This window comes from Cyclopterus lumpus, chromosome 19 (genome assembly GCF_009769545.1).
Source record: "Cyclopterus lumpus isolate fCycLum1 chromosome 19, fCycLum1.pri, whole genome shotgun sequence".
NCBI classification, from domain to species: Eukaryota; Metazoa; Chordata; class Actinopteri; order Perciformes; family Cyclopteridae; genus Cyclopterus; species Cyclopterus lumpus.
Genome location: NC_046984.1, coordinates 16,683,886 through 16,701,459, shown reverse-complemented (window position 1 = coordinate 16,701,459; position 17,574 = coordinate 16,683,886). Strand labels below are relative to the sequence as shown.

The 17,574-nt window shown below is 42.2% G+C and overlaps 3 protein-coding genes across 4 annotated transcripts; 2 read left to right on the top strand and 1 right to left on the bottom strand.

Moving 5' to 3' along the window:
* Nucleotides 1–661: 661 nt before the first annotated feature.
* prr15lb (proline rich 15 like b) lies at nt 662–8,369 on the top strand. The gene is made up of 2 exons (XM_034558821.1): nt 662–919; nt 7,146–8,369. Exon 2 carries the CDS (start codon nt 7,172–7,174, stop codon nt 7,508–7,510), a length of 339 nt encoding a protein of 112 aa, XP_034414712.1. The 5' UTR covers nt 662–919; nt 7,146–7,171; the 3' UTR covers nt 7,511–8,369.
* A 616-nt stretch (nt 8,370–8,985) lies between these two features.
* On the bottom strand, nt 8,986–13,693 carry pnpo (pyridoxamine 5'-phosphate oxidase). Its single transcript, XM_034558805.1, has 7 exons — nt 13,496–13,693; nt 12,611–12,735; nt 12,432–12,531; nt 11,087–11,140; nt 10,881–11,009; nt 10,567–10,637; nt 8,986–10,046 (listed from the first exon to the last, which is right to left on the bottom strand). Exons 1-7 carry the CDS (start codon nt 13,691–13,693, stop codon nt 9,881–9,883), a joined length of 843 nt encoding a protein of 280 aa, XP_034414696.1. The 3' UTR covers nt 8,986–9,880.
* Nucleotides 13,694–14,670: 977 nt separating this feature from the next.
* Nucleotides 14,671–17,359, top strand: mrpl10 (mitochondrial ribosomal protein L10). 2 transcript variants are annotated; one of them, XM_034558809.1, is made up of 5 exons: nt 14,671–14,733; nt 14,871–15,040; nt 15,803–15,967; nt 16,448–16,592; nt 16,764–17,359. In XM_034558809.1, exons 1-5 carry the CDS (start codon nt 14,694–14,696, stop codon nt 17,000–17,002), a joined length of 759 nt encoding a protein of 252 aa, XP_034414700.1. In that variant the 5' UTR covers nt 14,671–14,693; the 3' UTR covers nt 17,003–17,359. The 2 variants fall into 2 exon arrangements, with proteins under 2 accessions (XP_034414700.1, XP_034414701.1); XM_034558810.1 differs by having other exon boundaries at nt 14,677–14,707.
* Nucleotides 17,360–17,574: the final 215 nt, after the last annotated feature.

Below are 17,574 nucleotides of genomic sequence, written 5' to 3'. Positions count from 1 at the left end.
ATATATATATATATATATATATATATATTCACCCCAAAATCAATGCAACATAATTTAATGTCTACTTTTTACTCCACTACATCTCAGAGGTACATATTGTACTTTTTACTACATCTCAGAGGTGCATATTTTATTTTTAACTGTACTCCAACTCTTTGTGAACTAGTGAACTTAAAGAAATGAAAATGTCTCAACCACTGCCATTAACTCCCGGCATGCGCAGCCGCAGCCGCAGCCGCAGCCGCAGCCGTGCCTCTCACACGACCTATTTTCAGGTCATTTGAATGTAAACCAAACTTGCAAAGTGAGCGTCCATTCTCCGCCCATGATCTACGCCACGCATGCAAAACATCGGAGGAGGCCTTCACCTCCTTCTCGTGACCTTTTGTTTTTCAGAGCCCTGACATCTCTTTTCTCTCTCCAGCTTAAAGCAATTACATAAAAGAAAGAAAGAAGAAGAAGTTTAAACACAAAGATTACTTTATTCTGCGTCCAAATTCCACATTAAGACCAGACTGGGGGTTTAAAGCCTGATAACAGGAGTTTATTTGCAGTCTGAGAGCCGCTCACCTCCAGTTCACATTACCCCGGCTGTCAGTAATCTGGATGTGGACTGGGCCGGCTGCACTAAATCACACAGTTGCAACATTTACTCGCTCGTGCACTTAGCCGGTGCAGGCTTCAGGTGAGGGTGTGTGTGTGTTTGAGGAGGGTGTGTGCTACAGAGAGGAGGGGAGTACAGAGGTGAAAGAGAGAGAGAGAGAGAGAGTGAGAGAGAGAGAGAGATGCTGCACCTGTGCATGATCACCTGAGAAGAAGAAGAAACATTAATATAGAGAGCGACGGTGAATATTTGTAAGCATGGGGGGACAACTTCACATCTGAGAGTAACTCCTTCAGCCAGCTCGTCATCAACAAGGTGAGAAAACACATTTTGTAGCTTTTCTTTAAACTTTATGTCTCTAACATGCTGCTGAAGGAACTGTTTTCGTTGTTTTTTTAAATGCAGAATTGCCTCAGAATAGATCCAGAAAAACTTAAAATTGGTTTGTTTTCCACCTCTTATGTGACAAGTAATTGAATATTGTTGCGTTTTTGGACTGTTTGTTTGTAAAACGTGACATTTTCAGATGTCATCTTGACCTATACAAGTTGTAAAGGGCATGTTAAATACTGTTTGCTCATATTTAATAGAACAAATGACTGAGATTATTAGAAAAAAATACTCTGTGATTGGAGCCCTACAAGATGGAGACAAATATTTAAAGTCTGTCAATAAGACATTTTGAAATATAAGGATTAACAAACTCGAAAATCGTATGAAACAATGCGCTGTGTGTTATTTTAACGGATGTCGTGTTACTGAGATTAGCTTCCTTAATTAAAGTTGGCTACAAGCTAAGTCGTACATTTAATAACATTTCTGGTTGTTGACATAGAGACTGCACACGTGAAGTTTGCAGGTAAAAGTCAGCCCTCCGTTTTTCTGTGGCTTCCAAGGCCCCAAACAAACAAAATAATAAAAAAGACCCATTTGCGTTATTATAAACACCAGGCGGGGAACGCCCATGGGCCCCTCATCAACTCATTCAACTTGGCTGCCACGGGTCAACGGAGAAGCTGGCACACGGGAGGAAACCTGAGAATCTAATGAAGCTGCAGCTCAATTATGGGGGCAGCAGAGTCCTCGGTGCCCTTGGGACCTCCTCTCTCTCTCCCTCTCTCTCTCTCTCTCTTTCTGCAGCATTGAAAAGCTTTGCGGCTGGTTAGTGATTTCAGAAACGCTTGCCTCCCTTCCTGCTGTGATCTCTGAGGCTTGTCCTGTGTAGCGGCTCACCCACACAGAACCGAATACATGGTAACTTATTAAAAATAACTATGGAGGGCCTCCTTTATGTCAACAGGGCTTTTTGTCTCAAAGGTCACATCTAAGTCAAACATGCTGAAAGAAATATGTGTGCATATTGTAGCGGAATGTTATCTCCTCTTACTTGAGAGAGTGAAGTGCTGCTCGGTCCCTACTTTGTTCTGCAGAATTTTTTTTTTGGAAAGTCAACAATACTATGTAAATGTTCTGTAAACGCTTGTTGAAGAGGAACCGGTCTTTTTCAATGTTGCAGAGTTCGGCAGGAAGAGAAAAAGGAATTAACTTGATGGTTGATGCAGAAACACGACCCGATGCAATGAGTGTAATTAAGCACCACGGGGCCAATTAGGTCCGTAATATTAAAACACAAGAGCTCTGGTGTGATCAATTGTTCCTCTGTAACAGTTTTAAAGTTACTGTACAATATCCATGACATTTAATCAATTGTTTACTGGTCGTTCCTGAACCTTAGTACTGCTCGTTCGTGCCAGGTGCCAAACATCACGTGGTTCAGATAAGAGTAAGATGAGTGTTTCTGCAAAGGGACCGTGTATTTGCATAGGTGCTGCAGGATAAAATGACCACACCAAATGAGGATTAGTGTGGCGCTTTGCTTCCTGTCTGCCCTCAGAAAATAGAAATCATAGCTTGTGTGAAACTAGTGAAATTATTTTGCATTTATTATACATTTTACAGACATACGGGAAACATGGGAGAGACAGAGACAAGTATAAAAAAACAAACAAAGGTCTGCAGTCATAAATAATAGTCACACTTAGGAAGTTGTGGTTATATGGTACAGTATGTGCCGGGCTGCAACTAACAATTATTTTTATTATCAATTAATCTTGTGATTCCTTTTTTGATTAGTTGATTTGTTATCCTAGAGCCTGAGGTGACTTCAATAAATGTCGAACAACAACCCAAAACCCCCAATACGATGGGATATGTTGGGATATGTTGGGATACGTTGGGTTACGTTGGGTTATAGTGGGTTACATTGGGATATGATGGGATACGTTGGGATACGTTGGGTTACGTTGGGTTATAGTGGGTTACATTGGGATATGATGGGATACAATGGGATACGTTGGGTTACGTTGGGTTATAGTGGGTTACATTGGGATATGATGGGATACAATGGGATACGTTGGGTTACGTTGGGTTATAGTGGGTTACATTGGGATATGATGGGATACGTTGGGATACGTTGGGTTACGTTGGGTTATAGTGGGTTACATTGGGATATGATGGGATACAATGGGATACGTTGGGTTACGTTGGGTTATAGTGGGTTACATTGGGATATGATGGGATACGTTGGGATACGTTGGGTTACGTTGGGACAGGATGGGATACAGTGTGTTACATTGGGATATAATGGGATACAATGGGATACGATGGGATACAGTAGGCTACATTGGGATATGATGGTATATGATGGGATACGTTGGGAGCGGGAGAGGAAGTCGGCCACAACCATCTGCATCCCCGGCCTATGGATCATCTTGAAATTAAAAGGCTGCAAAGCCAGATACCACAGAGTAATCCGGGCGTTGGTATCTTTCATGCGGTGGAGCCATTGGTGCAGGGCGTGGTCCAAACAGAGGGTAAATGAGCGTCCCAGGAGGTAGAAGCGCAGGGAATCGACCGCCCACCGAAAGCTTCCGGCTAATGTACAGGACCGGGCGGTCAACCCCCTCTACCTGCTGGGACAAAACAACCCCCAGCCCTCTGTTCGATGCGTCAGTCTGCAGAGTAAAAGAGAGAGAGAAGTTAGGTGTATGAAGGAGCGGTTTCCCACAGAGAGCTTGTTTTACCTTCTCAATTTTGGGACCTCAGGCCCCAGCTCCTCTCTCTCAGAAACCGCAGCCACCAGAGAAACATACTCCGCCTCCCTCCATGCGTTTAGGAGGTTGAGGTGGTAAATCTGTGTAGCTCTGCCCCTGTCAGAACGCACCACCTCATAGTCAACATCCCCCACTCGCCGTGTGACCACAAAGGGCCCTTTCCACTTTGCCAGTTTAGAGCTGGAAGAAGGAAGCAATACAAGTACCTTTTCTCCCGGTGTGCATTGCTTCAGCTTGGCTCCTCTGTCGTACAGCCGTTGTGGCCGCTCCTGGGCCTGGAGCAAATTCTCGCGTGACATCCTACCCAGTGTGTAGAGCTTTGCCCGCAGGTCCAGGACGTACTGGATCTCACTTTCAGGCCGAGCGTGGAGTCCTGCCGAACAACAGTTTAAAGGAAGAAAATCCCGTGGAGACCTGGGGCACTGCAAACAACAGAGAAACAAACCATTTATTCCAATTACGTTCATCTTCGCTAATAAATTTAATAATACATTTACGGATCATGGACTACAAAGTCTTATTCAGACGCTCCACCAGACCGTCGGTCTGTGGGTGGTGCACACTGGTCCGAATAGGTTTAATGCCCAGTAACCCGCAAAGTTCTCTCAGTGTTCTCGACATGAACTGGGTGCCCTGGTCAGTCAGAATCTCTTTCTGGATACTTTGAAATACAATGGGATACGTTGGGATACGATGGAATAAATTGGGATACATTGGGATATGTTGGGTTAGGTTGGGAAACAATGGGATACGTTGGGTTACGTTGGGATACGATGGGATACGTTGGGATACGATGGAATACGTTGGGTTACGTTGGGCTATGTCGGGATATATTGGGATACGTTGGGAAACAATGGGATACGTTGGGTTACGTTGGGATACGATGGGATACGTTTGGTTAAGTTGGGATACGATGGGATATGTTGGGATACGATGGGATACGTTGGGTTACGTTGGGCTATGTCGGGATATATTGGGATACGTTGGGATACGTTGGGTTACGTTGGGCTATGTCGGGATATATTGGGATACGTTGGGAAACAACGGGATACGTTGGGTTACGTTGGGATACGATGGGATACGTTGGGATACGATGGGATATGTTGGGTTATGTTGGGATACGATGGGATACGTTGGGCTATGTCGGGATACATCGGGATACGTTGGGATACGATGGGACACGTTGGATTATGTTGGGATACGATGGGATATGTTGGGATACGATGGGATACGATGGGATATGTTGGGTTATGTTGGGATACGATGGGATACGATGGGATATGTTGGGTTATGTTGGGATACGATGGGATACGATGGGATATGTTGGGTTATGTTGGGATACGATGGGATACGATGGGATATGTTGGGTTATGTTGGGATACGATGGGATACGATGGGATATGTTGGGTTATGTTGGGATACGATGGGATACGATGGGATACGTTGGGATACGATGGGATATGTTGGGATACGATGGGATATGTTGGGATACGATGGGACACGTTGGGTTATGTTGGGATACGATGGGATACGATGGGATACGTTGGGATACGATGGGATATGTTGGGATACGATGGGATATGTTGGGATACGATGGGACACGTTGGGTTATGTTGGGATTCGATGGGATATGTAGGGATACGATGGGATATGTTGGGATACGATGGGATATGTTGGGATACGATGGAATATGTTGGGATACGATGGGATATGTTGGGATACGATGGGATACGTTGGGCTATGTCGGGATACATTGGGATACGATGGGAAATAGTTTACCCAGAGGTCATTCTGTGACGCTGAGTCTTCACTTCACAGTTACATAACTAAGCTCCTGGTTCAGCGACAACGGTTTCCCCATCAGTCGAAGGCCTTTTGTTCTCTCCGACTTCAGAGCAGATCACATCGTGACAGAAGATACTCTTCAGATGATCATTTATTTATCAGCTGAGAGCATCAGGTTTCCTCCCCCCATTATGTTACACCTACTACTCACAGATGATGAAAAGAAGCCTCAGTTACTGTCGGTGTCTCTGAGGTCTGATACTTGTGAACTGTCCTACTCTTCAATGATAATAAAAGAACGTGCTGTACTTTTACTTTCATGGAGTTTGGTTTTTAAATTGCAGTATCTCGTCATGGTTGTCGTTGTTTTGTATCTCGTTGAGGTCGTTGTGTGTCTCGTTGTAGTTGTTTTGTATCTCTTTGTGGTTGTTTTGTTTCTTGTTGTAGTCGTTGTGTGTCTCTATGTACTTGTTTGGTATCTTGTTGTAGTTGTTGTGTGTCTCTATGTACTTGTTTTGTATCTTGTTGTAGTTGTTGTGTGTCTCGTAGTTGTTTTGTATCTTGTTGTGGTCATTGTGTGTCTCTTTGTAGTTGCTTTGTGTTTCTTTGCGGTCATTGTGTGTCTCGTTGTAGTTGTTTTGTTTCTTGTTGTAGTCGTTGTGTGTCTCGTAGTTGTTTTGTATCTTGTTGTGGTCATTGTGTGTCTCTTTGTAGTTGCTTTGTGTTTCGTTGTGGTCATTGTGTGTCTCGTTGTAGTTGTTTTGTATCTTGTTGTAGTTGTTTGCCTCTATGTAGTTGTTTTGTATCTTGTTGTAGTCGTTGTGTGTCTCTCTGTAGTTGTTTTGTATCTTGTTGTGGTCATTGTGTGTCTCTTTGTAGTTGCTTTGTGTTTCGTTGTGGTCATTGTGTGTCTCGTTGTAGTTGTTTTGTATCTTGTTGTAGTTGTTTGCCTCTATGTAGTTGTTTTGTATCTTGTTGTAGTCGTTGTGTGTCTCTCTGTAGTTGTTTCGTATCTTATTGTAGTCATTGTGTGTATCTTTGTAGTTGTTTTGTATCTTGTTGTGGTCATTGTGTGTCTCTTTGTAGTTGCTTTGTGTTTCGTTGTGGTCATTGTGTGTCTCGTTGTAGTTGTTTTGTATCTTGTTGTAGTTGTTTGCCTCTATGTAGTTGTTTTGTATCTTGTTGTAGTCGTTGTGTGTCTCTCTGTAGTTGTTTCGTATCTTATTGTAGTCATTGTGTGTATCTTTGTAGTTGTTTCGTATCTTGTTGTAGTCGTTGTGTGCCTCTGTAGTTGTTTTGTATCTTGTTGTAGTCGTTGTGTGTCTCTTTGTAGTTGTTTTGTATCTTGTTGTAGTCGTTGTGTGTCTCTTTGTAGTTGTTTTGTATCTTGTTGTAGTCGTTGTGTGTCTCTTTGTAGTTGTTTTGTATCTTGTTGTAGTCGTTGTGTGTCTTGTTGTGGTTGCTTTGTGTGAGGTTGAAACTTGCTCAGTCGGCCCGTTCAGTAATCCATCAATGAATTTACCTGTAACGGTTTGCTCACTTGAGTGTTAAATGCCACGTGTAAAAAGAGTGCTTGTCAATAAAGTTGTGTTGTCAATAAAGTTGTGTTCTCCACAGTCCTCAGTCTGCTCTGTGCCCTTCAGGTCAGTCCTCCATCTCTACTGGTGCCATGGCTGACTCAAGCTGGTGGAAGCTGACCTTCTCACGCAAGAAGAAGTCTGAAACCAAAGTCCTGTACGAGATCCCGGCCGAGTACGGCAGCAACACCGGAAACAAGGAGCACGTCTCGACCGGCAACTCTTCCCCGGACAACGCGGACAGCCAGTTCAACGCCAGGCTGGAGAAGATCGTGGACAAGTCCGCCACCAAGGGCCGCCACGTCAAGGTGTCCCACTCTGGACGCTTCAAGGAGAAGAAGAAGGTCCGCGCAACGCTGGTCGAGAACCCGGATCTGTTCGCGGAGCACAACCTCAGCGACGAGAACCATAAACAGAAGACGGACAAATAGCGTGGACACGTGCACGCACACACACACATACACACACACACACACACACACACACACACACACCGGATCACGCCTGTTGCAGACGCTTAGATGAAGGATAGAAATCATACACAAGCACAACCATGTGGCTCCTGGTAACAAGGTGGATACACACCTGTTACCAGGAGCCACACCCGGGTCGATACTGTAACCAGTGCACACCTAAACAAACAAACTGGTATCAGCAAACCAGTAGACAAAGTGCTGGGGACACGGTGTCTCATTTTCTCTCTCACACACTATTGTTATTTATCTGCCCGAAACTCATGCAAACATCCGTACGAATGAACAGCAGCATTGTTGTAAATTGACATTTTATTTTTATTATTAATGAACCTCCGTTTTTTTTAAAATGTCTTACGCACTCGAAACACAAGAAGAAGAAGAAGAAGTGGAAACGTGTGTGTGTGTGTTCAGTAAAACCAAAGCAAAGTACATTTTTATTACATTTTTATGACCAAAGCAAATAGAGACTTGATTTTGATGTCTGAAACATTGTGGATACTTTACGTGTATGGTAAATAATAAAACTAGATATATATGTTTATATAATCCTTTCTGGAATTTAAAAGAAAAAGGAAGAAAAAAAGTGTTTTGTTTTTAATAAATGTAACGAGATGAGTTAATATAAAGAGAGTACTTTGTGTTTTTGCTGGGAATAAGTCACAACATGTAGATTAACGATTCATTTGTTGTGTGCTGGTTTGGTTGCCATGGTGATATGACGTTCTATATTTAGTGCCGTGCTTCTATATATTGTAACGTGGGGCTTCGCCGACGTCGGCTCTCTCAATGAGGTCGTTAAAGATAAACTAATCAGCTGCAGGGCTTTTATTGTGGGTCATAAACAGAAAAACATAAATAATAATAAATGTGTAGTTTTTAACTGCAAAGAAATCTGTGTCCTGAAATCCTCATGTGTCAAAGAAAAGAAAATACATTTTATATTAAAATAAGTACGCAACACTACTCAACCATCTAACTATTGCCATTACAGTCTTTTACTAAGTTACATTAATTAAATACTTTTAAACTCTGCAGTGGTTAAGTGTCCAATATTATGATGTTAAATCTGTAAATAAGTGAAGTTGAAACATTTTGGTTTGTGCTCAAGGGCCTCTTATAATATTATAATGAAAATATAATTATATGATATTAATCTGTCTAGTATTAAGATGTCACAAACAGGCAGAAAGTCAAATATTGGTTTATGTGCCAAGAGGTTAAGATAAATTCATAACATTAACTAGAGGTTTGAGTATGTACAATTTTCAAAGTGCAATTTATTAGAAATATGCACAAGCCATATTCTATTTTATTAAAATCTTTTGAATCAAAAGTTGTTTATTCATGTCTGTTAAGTCTTTAGGTTTTTCTGTTTTGGTGACGTTTGCATGCATTGTGTTGCTGCTGACATCTGCTGGACAAACACACACTTATTCCTTACGAATTAAACTTTATTCCACTTTTAAATAAAACAAAAACATGAAACAATATCCTTCTCAAACAGAACAAGACACACACACACACACACACACACACACAATATTGGCACAATTCAGACCATCAGCTCTTTTAATCTGATGGTTAAGAGGCAGTAAGACCCACGGTCTTGATTTAAGACTTTTACATTCAATCTATAATTAATTAAAGTTATTTATTTAGGAACACTGCATTTTATGGGTCCCATAGTTAACCTCTAATTTCCTAGAAAAGACACTGATTGATATTCATAAGAAGGTTCATGGTACGTAACCGAGGAGTACTTTTGAGGACAATGGAGACAGTAGTTTGATACGCTTTCAAACGTTACACTTTAATTATTTATGTTTTCTCGTCATCTATTCATTTAAACAACAACAAAACAACTATATTATATATATACATCTGCTTATGAACACAAACAAGATGAATCCTCGTGCAATTACAAACTATAGATCTAGTAAACTGTCTTGGAACTTTTTTAGAAAAACCTGTGAAATCAACTAATTCAACATAGAAAATGGACAAAAAGTTGCATCAACGTCAGAAGTGAAGACAAGATTGTGCTTTTTTAAACGAGACACGAGGCCGAAATGTTAATAACCAACACCGCATTCAGGTGGAGTTTTTTCTCTCGCACGGGGGCCGTCTGCAGGTTGTGTGCACACCTCCGTCGCCACGGTAACCACCAAAATAACGCTGACCGGCATCCGAGAACAAAAAGACGACCCGGCACCCATTTAATCAAAACGCGGGGTTTCCGTCGGTGAAGGATGAGCGCTTCCTCCCCGGCGGAGGTGGAGATGGTTTTAAGTTTGTTTGCTCCTCCTCCGGCACGCGGCGGCCTCCTCACGGGGAGAGGCGCTGGTACACCCAGCCTCCCTCCCCAGGGTGCAGGAACTCCCCCGGCTTGGGCGGCCCGTCACTCGAACGGGTGAAGACGATGCGGTCGTGGAGCCGGTTGGTCTGACCCTGCCAGAACTCCATCAGGGAAGGCTTGACGATGTAGCCGCCCCTGTTAGAATATAAATATATAATAAACATTTAGAATATGATGAGGGGATGTAAAAGAGCACATTAATAACATTTGTAGAAATGCTATGACCCTGAAAATAAAACTGAATTATAGAAAACAAAACTATAAAACCATAAAGAACCTTTTAAAGTCATCAGAAATATGGGTGATTTGCCAAGACAGCAACCTCCTGTCCAGAAAACCTATGCTTCATGTGTTAAAGCTGCATTCTCTCTCCTGACCACCAGGGGGCGACTCCTCTGGTTGTATAGAAGTCTATGCTTCATGTGTTAAAGCTGCATTCTCTCTCCTGACCACCAGGGAGCGACTCCTCTGGTTGTATAGAAGTCTATGCTTCATGTGTTAAAGCTGCATTCTCTCTCCTGACCACCAGGGGGCGACTCCTCTGGTTGTATAGAAGTCTACGCTTCATGTGTTAAAGCTGCATTCTCTCTCCTGACCACCAGGGGGCGAGTAATAATAATAAATAGTAAATAAATAAAATAAAAGTAATGCGTACCAGTACTCAGGCATGGGCACATCTGTGTCTTTGTACTTCTCTTCCAGTTCTGCATTTTTCTGCCGTAGATACTAAAAAGAAACCACAGAGTGAAAATTGAGCCTCTAAAGTTTATACACACACACACACACACACACACACACACACACACACACACACACACACACACACACACACACACACACACACACACACACACACACACACACACACACACACACACACACACACACACACACACACACACACACACACACACACACACACACACACACACACACACACACACTTTTTATATATAGTTTGATTCTTACGTCTCTGTTGGGAACCGGGGTGCTTTGCCGGCTCACGACGGCTCCGATCTGGCTGCTCTTGGGTCGGGAGTGGAAGTAATCACTGGAGCTCTGGAAGGGGATTCGCTCCACGGTGCCTTCGATGCGTATCTGCAGGTACAAATGTAAATTAATAATAAACATCTGCTGTGTGCAGATAATAATAATAATAATAATAATATGCCGACCTGTCTGTTGAGCGGTTCCCAGTAGAAGACCAGACACGCGTGCGGATTGCCCTCCTGTGGACAAAGAACAATATTATTATTTTATTGATTGCATAAAACGTCAGAAAACATCAAAAACCCAAAGATATATTAAATTCATCATCAGAGAAAATCTACTAATAAAGACAAATACAAAAAGGAGCGTAATTATCATTCAATCGGCAATTAAGTTTGTCACAATAAACTTTATTTAACTGTCAAATTAGGGATGGGCGGATGAAGCCTTGTGAAACATTGAGGCTTTTCTTCCTATTTGTACCGAAAATGATTCGAAGCTTCGGGGCTTCGCTTTGAAGAAGAACAGCGACATCTGGTGGCAGACTGAAGTTAAAGCAGCCGTGTAACAGCGTGTCGAAGCACTAGCACACCTCAATGTTTCAATCTCACATTTCTGCAGTAAAAGTCAATTAAAGCTGCGTGTTCATTCGCAGATTTGATGTTATAAACAACCGTTATCGATGTTGTTTTTTTACATTGCAATAAAACTAAATGCCGGTCAATAATATGAAACGACGTGTTCGTGATGGGATTTTGCAATATGGCCGTTTTTTGTATATTATTAATGCCTTAAAGGTTTATGCCAACAGATACTGGTGAACGCAGTTTTCCTCCAATACTCGCCATAACTCACAATTCTCTCTATCAATCTCCTCTCTCAAAGCCCACATTGTTGATTGACACTCAGTATGGAGCAGAGTTATGCTGCGTTCACACCAAAAGCGTTGCAAATATTCGCAACGCTTTTGGTGTGAACGCAGCATTCGGCACCAAAACGTTCAAACTGTCCAACGTGTCAAAACCAATGAAACGATTCGTGAAGCACCGATGACGTTCGACGCTTCTCTATGTCAAATCTTCTCGATCGAAAATCTGTATTTGCTGCATTTTTACGTGCATCAGTAAGTTGGCTGAGCATTTAAAATAAACATAAATCAGATTTTCTTTTTTTTTTTTAAGGCAGAAAGCAACGATAGCCGATTGCGAAACACGGCTATCAGAAAAGAGTTCAACTCTCACGCACCAAATTAAATATACTTAATTATAAGATGCGTGGTTTTGCATTCACGTTACTGTAAAATAAAATGACTTAAATTGATTATTCGGCTCCACCGTGTTCGATTATCGAGACTTTGCTTCATTTACGACATTCACAACTGCGCGATGACGCAATAAATAATAGAGCAGGGTCATGTCTTTCGGTGTGTTTGAAGGTCGCGTGCTCACACACACACACACACACACACACACACACACACACACACACACACACACGCACACACACACACACGCACACACACACACTCACCAGCTCGGAGCCCTTCCTGCTCTCGTAGTTGGAGAAGAAGCGGAAGCCCTCGCTGCTGAACCCTTTCAGGAGGACCATGCGGGCCGACGGACGGCCGTCTCTGCACGGGCGTAAAGTCGGTCGTTAGCGGAAAGGAAGGGAAAGCTCATTTTAAACCTTCGAGAGGCGGAGTTACCTACTTGGTTGCCGTGGCGACGCACATGGCGTTGGCCTCTCCGACCCCGGGGCACTCGGTGGCCCGATTGAACCAGTCGCCGAACTGCTTGATCGGGTCCAGAGAGACGAGCTGACTCTCCTCGAAGCACTGTGGGCCCAAAAGGACCCCCGAGGAGCCGGAAGTACACGTTCAAGGTACTTGTACTTCACTCGAGGACTTTCATTTCATGGTACTTACTCAGGGGTAAATATTGTACTTTATCTCAGAGGTACATATTGTACTTTTTACTGCAATACATCTGATGTACATATTGTACTTGTTACTGTAATACATGTCAGGAGGTAAATACTGTACTACACCTCATGAGGTATATATTGTACTTTTTACTATACTACATCTCAGAGGTACATATTGTACTTTTTACTGTACTATATCTCAGAGGTACATATTGTACTTTTTACTGTAATACATCTCAGGAGGTAAATATTGTACTTTGTACTGCTCTTCATCTCAGAGGTACATATTGTACTTTTAACTGTACTACACCTCAGGAGGTAAATATTGTACTTTTAACTCCACTACATCTCAGAGGTACATATTATACTTTATTTACATCTCAGGAGGTATATATTGTACTTTGTACTTTTCACATCTCAAAAAGGTAAATATTGTAATTTGTTTAGCTACAATGTAGCACACACATGAATGCAGCAGGAATATCGCTCCAGAAACATCAGGTACTATAATAAAAACACCGAGGGAACATTTTACTTTAACTTGTATTTTCACAGCGTGGTTTTGTCATGGCGATATATTTGTACACCTAACAGTGGCCTTATGTATCATCATAACCGTGCAGTGCGTCACACTCCGCACGCGCACGTCCCGTCCCCTGAACGCCCCTCACCTCCTCGGCTCCCTTGTATTTCTTCCTCATGTCACTCAGGTCCATGTTGGTTCGCTCGCTCGACGGTTTCCTGCAGAGATTCTGCGCACGCGACGCACGAGACGGCGGATTTCTTCCAAATGCACCGATCTGACCCGGTAGCGTCGCACCGAGCGCGCGCCTCATGCTTGTCACACTGGCGCTGACGTCAGCGCGCATCCTGCTTGACGTAAAAAAAAAAATGTTTTTAATTAATTTTTTTTATATAACGTGATTTTAAAAATCATGTTTTCACACGCACGCGTTGGTTATAAATAAATGTGTAATTGTGTGAACAGTAGGTGAGATTTAATTTCTTAATCAGAGAAGCGATGATATCGATTATTAAACATAAAGGTCGACGTGTGATGCTGCATTCAAGTCGTGTCTGTTATTTGAGGCTTCTACTCCACTTCATCTCAGAAGGGAAATATATTGTACTTGTATTTGTCTTGACAGCTTTGGCAACTTCACGAATTTACAAAACACATCATGAGTTATAAAATATTATGTTTGGTTTTAGGAATTGTTATTATTATAATTTATAATTGTTATAAATGAATCTACACAACAGTTTATACATGTAAATAAACAAATACACAATGTTATATATATATATATATATATATATATATATATATATATATATATATAATATAATAACCAGTAAAAAGAAAAGTGTGTCAACTACTTTAATAGTGTAAGTGATCTTTCATGTACAAATATTTCATGGTTCAAACTTCACACTTTTGAAGATTTGCAGCCTTTTATTTTAATTATTTTAATAATGTAAATGCACGAGTAATAATGAGAGTTCACTTTGGGCTCTGAGAACTCGTGTTTTCACTATTTCTACAAAACAAACCATCAATCAATTAATGAAAAAAATTATATTTAAATTAATCCGTGATGAAAATAATCTAAATAAGCTCCATGATTATTTTGTTCTTATTTAATCAAAAAGTAATAATAATCATGATCTAATATTAAATAGTGTTTAACAGTCACAGTGGACATGTTTCTACTCTTAATACTATGAGTAAATGTCCCTGATTACACTCACATACTTTACTGAAGTAAAATCCCCCCCAAAAGTTTTATTTTTCTTCGTATTTTGATTCTCTTTCGTCCGACATGACATTGAACGCAGCACTCGTTCCGTCGTCACTTCCGGTTAAAGATGGCGGCGACCTTGTGCGTAAAATTACTACCGAAACAGGGTAACGTTGAGTCAAAACCGCATTTCTAGCTTTAAACTAACGGTCTGAATCGAGTTAGTACTTAGTTGGCTGTTTAAATATATAAAATATAACGCTAAGTGTCAGTTGGCGTCTCCTTAACGCGTTGTGTCTTTCAGGATGGCTTCCCCTCACGCAGACGGTTCGCCACGGCTCCAAGTCCGTCACGCGCCACAGGAGGCCGATGCACATCCTGAAGCAGAAGCTCATGGCCGTCACGGAGTACATCCCTCCTCCTCGGGTCATCCCTCCAGGAGCCTATCCGTACCAAAGGAAACGAGTCCAGGAGGTACCGCTCAGCCCGCTCCTGGGCCTGTTGAGAGCCTGCAGACCATTTGTTTACATATTTCTAGAGCTGCATATCATGTGGACAAAAGCCTGCAGGCATAAAATATGATATTGTAATTGTGAGACACTCAGGATTTACTGTCTACAGCTGTGTCAGTCTCATAAAATAAGTCTGTAGATGGGGCTGTGTATACATACTTTATTATTTCACTGGCTGATATAATAGTATATAATATAATAATATTTATTATATCTGATGTCTGCAGCACACATCAGATATTTTTTTTAATTATGATTATATTGATCATACAGGCTCTAGATAAGACAAGATAATCCTTTATTAGTCTCGCAGTGGGGACATTCACAGGATTACAGCAGCAGAGGGGTAAAGTGCACACAAGACATAGTAGGATCAAAGATAACACCAGTCTACGCTAGCAGAATAATATATACAATATACAATAATATTGTATGTAGTATTGGTATTAATATTGCACAGGTTGGATTGAGTGTTTTTAAGAGTCTCTTGTGCTGCTGCTTGTGAAGTTTGGCTTCTTTTGTTGAATAAAACTAAACAAACCGCTTATAATAAGTATCTATAAGTGTTTTTGGTATGGCTACAAATACTCAGCATTAATATAGAACAATTTTAAAATGATATCTTGAGAGTATAATCATTGCCATATTGTCCCCAAACTCTCTCTTTTTTTCTTTCTTGTTTTAAACCATTAGTGAGACGCCCTCCTCTCCTCTGTTCCCCCAGGATAGTCCTCTCACGTTGATCATGAAGAGACACCTGAAGACCGTGTTCGAGGACTCCAAGATGATCGCCGTGGTCCAGAACAACGCCAGCAACGCTGACAACATGATGGTCCTCAAGCACAGGCTTCATAAACATGGCATCGCTGTCAAGTTCTTCCCCAACCAGGTAGTGCTCAAATTAATTAATTAAAAAATAAATAAATAATGATGTTGAGCGTAATGGTGAGTTCACCATGCAAAGCAGCCTGACGTCCTCCCCCTCGTAGTTTGCTACGGGGGAATAATATATTATTATAATATTTTATGCTCTCATTAAATAGCAGACAGTAGAGAGATGATGGGAAATTAGGGAGGAGAACGAGAGAGATTAGGAAAGACATGCAATTATCCTAATATTTCAAATGCCAATAAAATAAAAACCCAGCTGTGTGTGTGTGTGTGTGTGTTATTTTTATTGGCATTTGAAACCATAAAATCCAGCATGTGTAACATTTCTTTCGGAGCCGTGTGATTTCACCGCCCGAGGATCGCACACATCGCTCAAAGTCGATGAGAACATTCTGCACAACTTTAAACCCCTTTGATCCTAGTTTTATCTCTTCTTTTTTTATTATTAAATCCTCTTTTTTTCTTATTTTTTCCCCAGGTAGTTCAGTCGTTCCTGGAAGGCGGCCTCCACGCCAACATGGCTCCTCTGTTCATCGGCCCGACGGTTCTGTTTGTTAGCAGCGAGCCTAAAGTGAAGGAGATGCTGTCGGCGCTGAGGGCCAGCCAGCAGATGACGCTCCTCGGTACGTTTAGCGCCTTCGTGGAGGAACTTTGTGACGCCGACCAGTCATTACGTCTTAATCGTTATCAATAATGAGATATTAATAATTAATAGAATACATTTTAACGGCCAATCGGTGAGTTAACTAGTTGATTCAGTCCATTAGAGGAACTCATTGCTCACCTGTCGACAGGAGCCTGCATCGACGACACGCTGCTGAGCGCCCAGGCGGTGGTGAGCTACTCCAAGCTGCCGTCGGTGTCGGTGGTCCAGGGCGAACTGGTCAGCGGGCTGACGATGCTCACCTCCCACACGGCCTCCATGCTGCAGCGCCACCCGGCCCACCTGTCGGCCCTCCTGCAGCAGTACGTCAAACAGCGGAGCTCGGACGGCGGATCGGAGGGAGCCCCCAAAGCCGAGGAGGCCGCGTAGACCTGCAGGTCGGGGGAGACTCTGCAGGGACCGCTGCAGATTTCCAGCTGCTTGGAAGGCCGAGGGACTTGTTGGGTCGGACGCATTGATATCGTTTAACAATTAAAGGCAAAGTGTAGCCGCTGGTTCACCCAGCCTTAAATGTTTGACTGACGCTGAATTCAACTACATGTGCGTCCACGCAGAGGAGCACCGGGGCTGCTGTGAGTGAAGGAAGCTGCAGACTCGACTGGTTTTCAGTGCGCCTCGACCCCCTCAATGGGAGGACGGACACTACTGCAGACATGCGAGTGTCCTCCACGCAATTCCTTCTATTTGAGGATACTGTCGCATATAAATAAACTTATTTCAACACGATGTTCCGGCTCATTTTGTTTGCGTTTCAATAATTTCAGGATGTTTCTGTCGTCTTATTTTTTAGTTTAAATGTATTTTCTTTTTTTCTATTTTATTTGCCCCAAAAGGTAGCCGCAGGAGCTGAATGGAAAAACAACACTCTAGCCATTGTGAACACAAGTGGTCACAGATCCTGATAGGTTAATCTGCGGATTACAGGCTGTTAATCTGGGTCA

Bases quoted from the DNA above. Each gene is read 5' to 3' on its own strand.
- prr15lb (XM_034558821.1), top strand. From the start codon at position 7,172: ATGGCTGACTCAAGCTGGTGGAAGCTGACCTTCTCACGCAAGAAGAAG.
- pnpo (XM_034558805.1), bottom strand. From the start codon at position 13,693: ATGCGCGCTGACGTCAGCGCCAGTGTGACAAGCATGAGGCGCGCGCTC. The intron at 12,736-13,495 runs GTGAGGGGCGTT...TTGGGCCCACAG, and splicing joins AATACAAGGGAGCCGAGGAG to TGCTTCGAGGAGAGTCAGCT. The intron at 10,638-10,880 runs GTAAGAATCAAA...GTTTCTTTTTAG, and splicing joins CCCCGGTTCCCAACAGAGAC to TATCTACGGCAGAAAAATGC.
- mrpl10 (XM_034558809.1), top strand. From the start codon at position 14,694: ATGGCGGCGACCTTGTGCGTAAAATTACTACCGAAACAGG. The intron at 14,734-14,870 runs GTAACGTTGAGT...TGTGTCTTTCAG, and splicing joins AAAATTACTACCGAAACAGG to GATGGCTTCCCCTCACGCAG. The intron at 15,041-15,802 runs GTACCGCTCAGC...CTGTTCCCCCAG, and splicing joins AAAGGAAACGAGTCCAGGAG to GATAGTCCTCTCACGTTGAT.